The following is an 11906-nucleotide window of genomic DNA, read 5'->3' as shown; positions in this document are numbered from 1 at the left end:
CATGTTCCAAAGCATTGTGTTTCTTTGCGATCTGTGTGTGTGTGTGTGTGTGTGTTTGTGTGTGTATGTGTTTGTGTGTGTTTGTGTGTGTGTGTGAGTATGTGTGTGTGTGTGTGTGTGTGTGTGTGTGTGTGTGTGTGTGTGTGTGTGTGCGTGCGTAACGATTGTTATATAGGTGTACCATATGTAACGTTATTTGTACCAAATGTTAAAGCAAGCCACAGAACAAGTGGCCAGATTCTGTACGGACAACTACGACAGGGATGCTAGTGTCACCAAAATAAAAACAGTGGATGCACTGATAGACTGGTGGACGTACATACCAACTACTATCTAAGTATCTGATACCAGCCCATAAAACAACGAGAAGTATCCATGTCTTCAATTAGATGTACATGTACCTGAGGTTACAATTTGGGATCGAAGTTTAAAAATTAGTTTTCCCCAAATACTATCGTAGAGTGGAACTCGTTGCAGCCATGAAGGGGCACCCCCGTTACATAGACTTTTACAACGCTTGCAGCTATATAGATGTAGAAAGGTTAGGATGACAGATGTTCAGTGTAAACTGACCAGTTGCTGTTTCATCGCGTGGCTAAGACGTTGGTGTGTTAGGCCGAATGGTCACTGGTTAAACCATGTGCCTGTATGTGGCCGGCTATACTGATACAGAACATCCGAAGGACGAACCATGAATTACGCGCTTTTTGGCACGTAGCTCAAGTGCTTGGATGACCCTTACCACTGGGGTCCTAAGAGCTTGTCTTCACCTGCTAATCCGGTCTTCTATAACCCGTTAATGACGACAGCTGCAGCACGTAAAACAGAGTGGATGGACATTCATAGTGACTGTATAGTACACTTGACCGATAAGACCCTAGGCCAGTCAGACATGGCGTGGGTTCATTGACTGATAACAAGTGAACAAAATTTCATTTTCAAAGAGATGAACCAATTGAGCTCACTGAAGAATACAAGTCTTCTACTTATCAACACTGGTTGTAACAGGAAAGCTAAAGACAGGTCTGATATTGTTACTAGATTCTAGGGTCACTAACTACTGGGTTATAAGCACATTACAGAGTAAGCCTGCTGCTGGGTAATTGGGGACGGGGGTATAGTGACCCAAGTGCTCTTGGGGCTTTAATGACCGATAACAATGAACTAATCTACGGCGCTGATTGATGTTTTGCTTGACTGCAGTCAACAAGCCTGGGTTTGTGGATAATAGAACGCTGACGGAAAAATCCATGACATGTAAAACATCCAGTGATGTCAAAAAGACTGTTTATTCACACGGTCATATGAAGTTGCTTATCACACAACCATTAAGTAGAAAATTTAGGTCACTTCCTGGTAATGATAATGCACATAAACGCTTCCTCTGTGGCTTAATATGTTTGACCCACAGGCCTCCATCACAAGACACAACTAAAACTGAAGGAAGTACCACAAAGGACTAAGTACTCGGTGAAGTCTACATACTGAAAGTAACAACATTAACGATCCTGCAACACACATATATCTACATTAATTTATTGTATATCAATAGTCAATGATAAATCATTGGAACTTTTCATTCACCAATATTTCATCTATTACATAATCTGTTTTGCAATATAAAGATTCTATTTCATTTTTGTTACATCATGTGGAATGATACAATGTGTTAAAGCAATTATTTGATAGAGAAACCACAAGAAATGTTTAACATGGTTTTGGGGGTAGAAGGTTTGAAGGCAGAACCAGCGTGTTATTGCACACCTATTCCAAATTCATTACTGAAATCATCCTTGATGATGACATTTCGAATATATATTGTAATTTTGTTGTCAACGTGCTTTCGTTATTGTTTACTCGTTGACATATGTCAGGTCTAGCGTGTTGTAGGTATCGCTGTTGAGGTAGGAAGGATATAGCCTTGGTCCAATAAGCTTAATACAGTCCTATGCAGAACTTCCCACTACCCTTTTAAGGCCTAGGAAAAGAAGTATTGTGTTTCTGGTTACCCAATCGACCCTAGCCAAAAAAAATGTTGACCTAACGACCTAATGGGATTTTCGATCTGACATACGAATGATGAGAACATGCAGAATTGTTTTCCAAAATATTGTCTTCGTTTCTATTGCAATAGAAAAAGTCAATTTAGAGAATCCCTTTTTTGTTTCAGGACCATAACAAAGAAACGGATGTTTTCCCAGGCCTTTATATCAAGTCAGTAATTAGTAGTTAAAAATAGTTGATATTCTGTATTGTATAACTAATGTGTAAATGTTCATTTATTTGATTAGAAAACTAAACCTACATGAATTATTCTACAAATAACAACAACAACAAAAAAGATGAACGAAATAAAAGTGCGGCACACTGTTCACAGTTTACTATGACCATCTTCTGAGCTTGCTGCAGCGTCGGTGTTTGCACTTGCTAGTCAGCGCATCGTCACGAGCTCTTCCGAAGATGTCGGGTGGATGGCGACCGTGCTGTCGAAGTCAGCCTTGGTTGCGCCCATTTTCACAGCCACAGAGAAACCCTGTAACATCTCATCACAGCCGATCCCCATCATATGGATACCTACAATCTGGGGTGAGAAACATTTCTAGGTAAGAATCTTACGGTAAAGCCCCTGTCACACATATTGACCATGGCCTCCCAACCTTCTCCAGACCATGGTTGGGAGTTAAGCCCCTATCAAGCATTATAGCCAACCATGGCCTCCCGACCTTCTCCAGACCATGTTTGGGAGTTGCACCCCTGTCACACATAGTCGACCATGGCCTCCCGACCTTCTCCAGACCATGGTTGGAATTGGGGGTAAACCCCTTCGGAGTTTGTCAGTGAGGTTGTTTACTAGTCTTTAAAACTCAATTCTAAACTTATACTGGCACAAAAAATACACAAAGCAATTACGATGAGTGAACAAAGGGCTGAAGAAACAAATGATTGAATGAACAAAGATTAACATCATGTAGAGTACATGTATTTTACCTTCTCTTCAGGAAGAAGGCAGATCATCTTCATGACAGTCTTAGTTTTCCTCTCAGTGACCGCATGGTACATGGGAGTGAAACGTGCGCTGTACATCCTGATGTTGTCTTTCCCATACTTTGTTACTGCTTCCTCTGAAATCACACATTGAATCAAACCACTACACAGCACAGGCTTTTTTCCTACACAAAAGAAGAACTGCAAAAGAAGAACATAACTAGAAATGTAACAAGCAAGCAAATGCATAGATGTTTACCTTCACATGGTCTAGTCATACAAACTACTGCTCTGTTTTTTCTTACTCAGACACATTCATACGTGTATATATCAGTTGACCAGCCCCTCCAGCTCTGTCCTGCCACTTGCTACATAACGTAATCAAACACCTCAGGGTGTCTACTACTATATCAGTAACCACAGTGACAGCCAAGTCCAAGTCATAGACCTTATTTGTTTGGAACAGAAGAAGAAGTAACATAGCAAAAATACTATATTGGGAAATATCCCAACCTTCTGTGAGCCCAACAGTCCCAATAGGAGGGTGGGAGAAGACCACTGTGGGAATATTGCTGTAGTCCAGTTTGGTGTCCTCGCTGTTAAACACACGATGGGCCAGCTTTCTCCCTGCTGCTATGGCAACTGTCATGTAAACAAAAATAGACAGATTAACAAAACATAATTTTCTTACCTCTGTTTCAGTCAATTTATAATTCATATCTACATCAAGGCATCAGTACGGACTGGTGTAGCACAAAAACTGGCATGTTATTGTTTATGAAAACTAATAAAGAAACAAACAAGCAGAGGTTACCTTACGAGTTAGAGACTTTGATGTGTTCAACCGGTTTTTCCAGTTAGATGTACAAGCATTGATTTGTTCTTGCCAGCTCATTCTATTGACGCTGAAGAAGAGTGATGAAGGTCACTCGAAATGTCTCTGAATCCTGTTTACTTTTAGAATTCGAATTGTCTTTATATAATTGCTTACCTGGATGTCTAGCCTTCGTAAACGTAAGCAGAGGTAATGACATTACCTGGAGTGAGCAGTGCCTTCCCGCAGACGTCCCCCAGGGCGTAGATACCCTTTGCTGACGTGTTCTGGTACTCGTCAACTTTGATATTACCACGGGCATCAAGCTCCACCCCCTACAGCAGAAAAATATAAACCATCGCAAACAGTTTTTTTCTCCCAATGGCGAAAGTAAATCCCAGTGAGCTTAAAACTTAAAGGCATAAGAAAGTAAGTGGGCAACCTCAGACTAAGGACAAAGCATGACATTTGATAGCTAGTGGTGCAATTCAGCTTCTCTACAGCTTGCGTATTTAGCATCACCCCTACTCTTCTTGATAAACGTGCTGGGTTCTTTCATGTGCAGAGATTTGTTGCCATAAGCCCCCTCATACATGGGGCTGCCGGCCTTACCTCCCCATTTGAATGGACAATTTGACACTTTTCCAGTCATGTCACACGGGCAAGAACCCGGGTCGCCGGTTCCATGGAATTTGAGAAAGATAGTAGCAGAGTGCACAGACCACTACAGTCCACACAAATACCTTTGGCTGTTTGGGCGCTATGATTCATATCTCTAATTGTGTAAATTAGTTAAGCAATGTACATATGTCACAAAGGACATTATGACTAATATGAGCAACATGCCAATGCTTCAAAGATCATGTTTCTTTTATTCAGCTAATACAGTACATTTATGCCACCAAGCAGTTCACACGAAAACTGCAGCCCGACGTAGATGCACTTACCACTGTGTCCAGCCCGATCTCTATGTTGGGTACTCTGCCAATGGCCCACAGCAAGGTGTCCACTTCTGAGATCTCCCCATTGTTGGTGAAGACAGTCAATCTTCCGTCTGCAGCCTTCTCCACTTTAGAGACCTTATCGAATATCACAAACAAACAACGCATTATGTGTCATGAAATTCTCTTAATGCAAAGGAATAGTGGTACGTTTCAATCCAGTTTTAACTGGCAAAAAAAAGCTGCATATATTCTTTTACTGGTTCTAACAGAGATCCCCAAACTATAGTTAAGAATTGTTATCGGCCGCAAAATGCCTTCAAACTACAACACATGTAACAACTAGCAGTCCAAATCACTGTATGTCCTCTGTGTATTGTATTTCCAAAGTCTTTGTAGATTTTTCCAACATGGGTCAGATATCCATAGACACTGCACCTGCAGCTTTGATCCAAACTGCTAGGTGGCGAGCATGTACTACACCATAAAGCTTGCTGTGAAAATTGAAGTAAAAGGTAAGTAATACCTGTGTCTGTTTCATAAGGTTGATGCCGATGTGCTGCAGCTCCTCTGTCAGCTCTGAACTGATCATACTGTCAAACGTACGCAGCACCTACATTCATATATGATATAACAGAAAGTACAGTATCATCAGGCATACATTTGTAGTTTTGATTGTCTTCGCAAAAGGTTTAGAGGGAATAACGGTCATGCAGCATTATGAAATCTGCATACAACATGTATGCCACCAGGCTATTTTGCATAAAACTGCAGGATAATATGAAGTTCAAGGCCTTTATAACTATTATCTTCTCTACCAACACAGCTGAGCTTTCATGCTGAATGATAATATGCAGGATGGCTAACTGCGAAAAATAAGAGGGTTATATAACTTCATCCTTGTCATACACATCATGTATACATCAAGTATACATCATGTCTCATAATCATAAGCAATTTCTTTTTACTTACCTTGTCTTTCCTGATCAGTAGTGAGACATCTGAACCAAGTGTCCTCAGAATTCCAGCCATCTCCACAGCAATGTACCCTGCACCAACCACTACTGCCTTCCTGGTTAGCAAAACAATAAAACAATGCTTCCAGTTAGATGTGCAAAGATTAGGTGTGACAGGTTGTTCAGTGTAATATAACCAGCTTCTACTGTGCCACGTGCCTGCGAAGCTCATGTGTTTATGCCAAAGAGCATTTATACCGGCTATACAGATTCAGAAACAGAAAATCATCAGATATTGATTGGATTTATATCAATGACTACTACTATAGTACATGTACACATCATCCAGGAATCATATTGAATTATTCTACAATAGTTACATCCTACGATATTAGGACAGCACAAATACAATTAAGAAATGAAGGCATCTTACTTTGGAAGGTCTTCTAGGTCAAAGAATCCATCACTAGAAATACCATACTCAACACCTGAATGAAGATGATAAAAGAATCAATACAATCATCTTCGTAACCAGTCTAGTTACTTAGCCCAAAAGAGTGAGGTATTGTCTGTGTGTGTGTTCCCACACGACTTACAGTTACATTAGCCAATATGTGATGTATCCAGTTCTCCCTCGCTTTACCCCAACAAGAGGGGTGTTGCCCAGTACCACATCAAGATCAAGAAGATCAAGATCCCTGTGGGACTATAGCTATTTCAGTCACAGAGCAGTATGGGTAAAGAGGCAAAGTCTGCCATCAATGATTGCCTTGCTTGACTTGAAAATGCTTTCTATTGCAAACATGTACCCATACAAGAGATGACAGTGTCTTTTACATTAGGGTCAAATTCGAGAGTGACCAGATTTGAATACTGTAAATCTTGAAATGTCTGTGGTGGTTTAGTAGTCTCCACCAAGAATTCATGACACTCTCCAATGCATCTGATCTGTATTTTGCTACAGAATTCTCAAACACAAAGTCAACAGAAAAAAAACTCCTTTCCCCTCCTAACGCAACAATAAGTACCTGAAAAAATAGATGAGTTTACAGATAATGTAATACGTACCAGGAGTGTTTGGGAAGACAGGACGCCCTCCTGTAGCGATGAGGATGTGTTCTGCCGTGTATTTGTTCCCATCAACCTCTACACACCTCTCACTGACAAACTTGGCATCCCCTACTATAGCCTCTACATGGCTCTAAGGAATAAAAGAATAATAGAGTCAACAGGTGGATTCAATGCAAGACAATAGAGTCATATAGAACACACATCCTTGCAACCGGTATCTTTGTTTGTTTGTTTTGCAAAATGATAAAACTGCCTTTAGATGCAGCACACCAGTTTTGTACAGTAAGCACAAGCTGTGTAAGACTGTCAGGATTAATCCACCCAAACCGGAATGGACGGTCTGAGGCCCTACACTTTTCGATACGTGCAATGTTACTCCTTTTCACACAAGTTGAGTGAGGAAATACATGTTAAGTACCTTTCTAAAAGGAACAACATTGGGGCCTGCTTGGCAATGGAACACTGCCTGCCAACCTTTAGATGCAAGTCAACAAGCAAAACTGCAAGACCACCTTGCCACTCTATAGGACATACCTTGTCAAGGTTGGACTTGTAAATTCCATTCAGATTTTTGATATAGGCATCTCTCTTGTCTTTGATGGTCCTGAAAGAAAAGTAGAGCTTTTAATGATGTGAGATTATCTGTAGTGCACCTGGTCCATCATTTTGAAAACACTATAAGCATAATGTCTGAACATGTTATTTACAAGAAGGTTTTATCAGATAAAACCCACTAAAAACCCACTAAAAACTTGTGTCCCCTCTAAAAAGAGGATGAACTGTAGTTCATATATGTCGCTACAAATATAACTAATATAAGTTGAAACAGCTCAGGCAAAATTCCAAGACTGTACTTGAGAATTCAGTACCATGCAGCCACATACCATCAATAGACTATGCTAAATTAAATTTAACAGGCTTCGTTTTACACTTTATAAATCAAGAGAACAGACTAAGCTAAAAAGGCTGGTACGCAGACTATAATTAAAACAGAAGAGTACATACTTCCATGAGAAGGTGGTGGTGCCGTTGACGTCAAACCCATAATCCTTGTGGTCTTGCAGGTACTCCGCATGGACAGCTGTGTTCCACATCACCTGGGACAGAACATAGCAGACTATTCACTTACATATTCAGCACTGACATAGAAATAATTAGCTCAAAACAAAATTCAAGAGAAATCTGCAAGACTTCAATTGCACAGAAGCCAGACTGAGAGGATTTAACAATCTTCAAATATACATGGAAGAAATACATGCTGAGCATGAATACAACTTTGTTATAAGATTGCAAGCAGGTAGTCTAGCATGATACTGGAAGGAGGCTTTTACTTATCTTCTCCCTGCTGCCTAACCCCGTAATCAATAGAGAATTAGTAGCCAAACAGCTACCCTTGAGTGTGGATTTGAATCTGTGGCGGGAGTTTTTGGTGGTGTTCGCAGTCAAAGCAGAAAAAGACAATATCGCGGGATTATGATTTTGCGGTGAAGAAGCACCACAAAACCCACAAAATAAGACCAAATATTTACCTTCTTTGGGACACATCCCACATTCACCTGGAACACACAGAACAATAAAAAAAGGTATGAGCCACTTGTTACTTATTAACAGTAAGGAATAATTATGTTTAGCCATACCTAGTATGGCTCAACATATTGTTTTTACTCATGTTTCTTCTTCTCCTGTCAAATCTTCAAATTGATTCATCTCTGTCATTTTTTGACCAAATGACCTGAAATTTGGTACAGAGGTAATGTAGGCAAAAACCAATGTACGTTCTTTTCCTTTTTTTGATATTGACCTTGAAAGTGATTTTATTGAGGTTTTTAGGCTATTTTTAGCATATCTTGGCCTCCTGCGCCCTGGTATTTCAACCGAATGACCTGAAATTTGCTGTATATGTGGCTTGAACAAATATTTAAAGGACTACATTCCCATTTTTGGCATACATATATTCAAAACGATTTATTTTGGGCTTTCTTGACAATATTTGCCACTTCTGTCACTTTCAATACTACATATGACCTACAGGTCATTGACCCCGAGTGCCTTGCACCTGGCCTTGCATGCCTGTGAGCCTTGCGACCACCTGATTGGTCAATTGGGTTAATCTAATTATCTTGCATTCCTGGCGCAGGTGTGCTATTATTCATGCCAAATATGGTATGGGAATTCCTAGGACAAGCACGCCGCTGTCTGTCTCGGACCAACACGCGTCTCCCGTGATGTGTAGCGTCCACCAGGCCTTCCTACATGTCCTACGTACGGGCGTATGGATCGTAGAATTCGGCAAAAAAGGAATGATTAGGCCAGTAGAGTCAGTCCCCGGTAAGGTCAATGATTCGCCCCTTTGCGCTAGCTTGTAACGTTAAATGAATGTACCCTCTGGTGGCCAAACTTCACTGACAAACTTTCTCCCTGTTATCATCATTAGCTTGCGTTAGTCTGGTACTAGTGACTATTATGTGCTGGGAATGTTTATCTATCGCACGCCTTGGAAGGAAGTTCGACCATGATAAATGGTCGGCCGTTGCGAAAATTTGGAATCCCATGCTGTTGATTTTCGTGATTGAATCTGTAAGAAAATATATTTTCATGTCGTTCATGTTTTTGGGACGGACGCCGGGACGGGGTGAATTTTTTCTATCATAACATTTTCGTCCCGTTAGTAATGCAAATCGAATCGTGTTGCACACGAGGCAAAACACTAAAAACGTGGGTCTTGTGGAGTGTTTTGGAGCGGGAAAATGCCGGATATTAGCGGTGCCGAACAGTGCACATCGTCGCGCGCGGGTGACGCTCCGTCAAAACAAATCCGCTGGTGGTCTAGCGCGGCCACCGAAAATAGGCAGAAACACACAGGAGGACTTAGCACCTTCGTTTATGGGGGCAATTGTGAAAATCTTTTGTTACAAATTGTTCGAACATTGAAACATTTGGATTAATCAAACACATTTCTTTTAATCAAAATAGTTCAAACATATTACAAATATTATATTAAAACCCTCTCGGTGACTTGGAATTGACTCAAATATGTTGTTTTTGGTCATTTCCTTCTTCTCCTGTCAAATCTTCATATGTATACTATGGAAAACTTCATTCTTCCCTGGGGTTGATCTTTTTTAATTCAATTTTGAACTGGGTTGATTATGCGCAAGAGTGTAATTTTCAGCGGATATTTTTCGACTGGTTTACATGGAAATGGCACGGAATATTCCATTCTTGCAAGGGGAGGATTCTTTAATTATTTTGAGCTGAAATGATTATGAAAAAGTCCATTTGTTAGCAGAAGTGTATTTGTTAATCAATAAGTGGATATGGTTGTGGACTGGTCCATATTGTGTTGAGGTGCTACTGGAAGACTCAATTTTGGACTGGGTGATTCATTTTTTTAGTGCAAGTATTTTAGAATGGTCCATTGTTATTCTGGGAGAGTCCATTTTTGCATGGCGAGGAGTATGGCTAAACATGCTGTATTTGCTCGCAAATGTTGCCTTTCTAGTCTCTTATTGATTTCTCAAGATGCATGTGTTTATACACAATCATCTGAATGATTTTAAGTTATAACATACCGGTTATATAGCCTTATGTTACCAAGAAGGTTTTATCATCCTTGATAATTGTAAATGGCAAATGTAAGATCATGCAAAGTTCCAACTTTGTGGTTCAATTTTCTCAGGCTTATGAGGTTTATTAATAGTTAACGCTCTGTTGAATTATTCGTGATACAAATTACTACTATTGATATTTAACAGTTATCATCATTATGAATAGTGATTTATAACGAAAACATATCCTTAAAGGGTCGCTATGATTGACAATGCATCTTGCCGGGGCAATGAGTCAGCAAATAAATCCGATTTTCGATAAGAGAAAAACTCACACATGTTCCACCGAGCCGAGCCTTCTCTATGATCGCACACTTGGCGCCAAACTCCGCCGCCCTCCGCGCGCTGGCCAGCCCACCGGACCCGCCCCCGATCACCAGGTAGTCGAAACTCTTCGCTATCGGCGCCATGGTGCACAGAGATCTGTAGAAAATACGCCCTACGAACATAACAAACAAGGGAACGGTCCAACTACTTTCTTTATCTGATCACGCCCCTGGCCCTTATCCTGGAGGTTAGAGGTGAAGGGTCACTTTACTTTCGATGATCTCGTACCCAGAGCAGGACAGTAACAACAGGTAAAGGTCGACTTTTGAACTAAGGCTATGTATATGCGCCAAAAATAATTACTCAAGCGACTGGATAAAATTTTCAAACAGTCAGACGTTTCAGACAGCATCCACTGTCTTTCGTCAGTGACTAACGATAGGACTGAGAACACCATGTTTTATACCAAAACTCTGAATAGGTATGTTAATGAGGTTAAGACAATATAGGATGTCTTGAAGTAGTCTTTAAAAGAAGATTAATTCAAGACAAAGTTTTATGCCAATAGTTCAATTCGCTACTGTTGATTTTAGTACAGTAACTAAATGTTGTTCGTCCGGGGGTGGGGGGTAGTGGGCAGTACATTATCCCAAGTGCCTGAAAGTTCAACGCGTAGACCCCCTTTCCTGTTGAGGGCGGGGTTGTACATCCTCTCATATATTGCTTCTCTAATTCCCCGTTCGAACCAGCGTTCTTCACGATCTAGGATGTCCGTGGATTCGAGATTGAATGAGTGTCCCTGGTTGTGTTTTAGATGGTGGAAAATGGCAGAGGAGTAGCGGTTAGAGCAATGTTCCTTGTACCTTTCTTTTAGTGGTCGACTTGTCTCCCCGATGTAACGTTACATGTTATTGCAGTTCGGTTCCTCACATTTCAGTTTGTAGATGACATTGGCTTTGATGCCTTTTTCAGGCCTGTCTTTTGGATGGACCAATTTCTGCCTGAGAGTTGAGTGAGGTTTGAAGTTAGTGGCAATGTTTTGGAAGATTCGTCTGAGTTTTTCCGATACTCCTTGGACGTAGGGAATGGTAATGTTGGCCTTGTTTCTGTTGGTCAATGGTTTGCACTTGAGTGTTTTCTTAGACTGGTCAGAAGGTTTGAGGGCCTTGTTGAAGGTCCAGTTTTGGTAGCCGCACTTGGCTAAGGCCGCACGGAGATGTCTGTGTTCGTCTGTTTTCGCTTCGTCTGAGGTGATGACGTTGTC

At 40.8% G+C, this 11906-nt stretch overlaps 1 protein-coding gene across 1 annotated transcript; it reads right to left on the bottom strand.

The window, feature by feature from the left end:
• Nucleotides 1-1270: 1270 nt before the first annotated feature.
• On the bottom strand, nucleotides 1271-10887 carry LOC136423003 (glutathione reductase, mitochondrial-like). Its single transcript, XM_066410980.1, has 13 exons — nucleotides 10651-10887; nucleotides 8297-8323; nucleotides 7773-7864; nucleotides 7302-7371; nucleotides 6765-6897; nucleotides 6130-6184; nucleotides 5713-5812; nucleotides 5267-5353; nucleotides 4747-4878; nucleotides 4023-4134; nucleotides 3499-3627; nucleotides 2989-3122; nucleotides 1271-2581 (listed from the first exon to the last, which is right to left on the bottom strand). The coding sequence occupies exons 1-13, from the start codon at nucleotides 10822-10824 to the stop codon at nucleotides 2432-2434; spliced, it is 1395 nt and encodes a 464-aa protein (XP_066267077.1). The 5' UTR covers nucleotides 10825-10887; the 3' UTR covers nucleotides 1271-2431.
• Between the last annotated feature and the right edge of the window lie 1019 nt (nucleotides 10888-11906).

The sequence above is a fragment of the Branchiostoma lanceolatum genome, chromosome 17 (assembly GCF_035083965.1).
Source record: "Branchiostoma lanceolatum isolate klBraLanc5 chromosome 17, klBraLanc5.hap2, whole genome shotgun sequence".
Taxonomy (NCBI): Eukaryota; Metazoa; Chordata; class Leptocardii; order Amphioxiformes; family Branchiostomatidae; genus Branchiostoma; species Branchiostoma lanceolatum.
The sequence above is the reverse complement of the archived record's forward strand: the minus strand, read 5'-3'. Positions and strand labels throughout refer to the sequence as shown.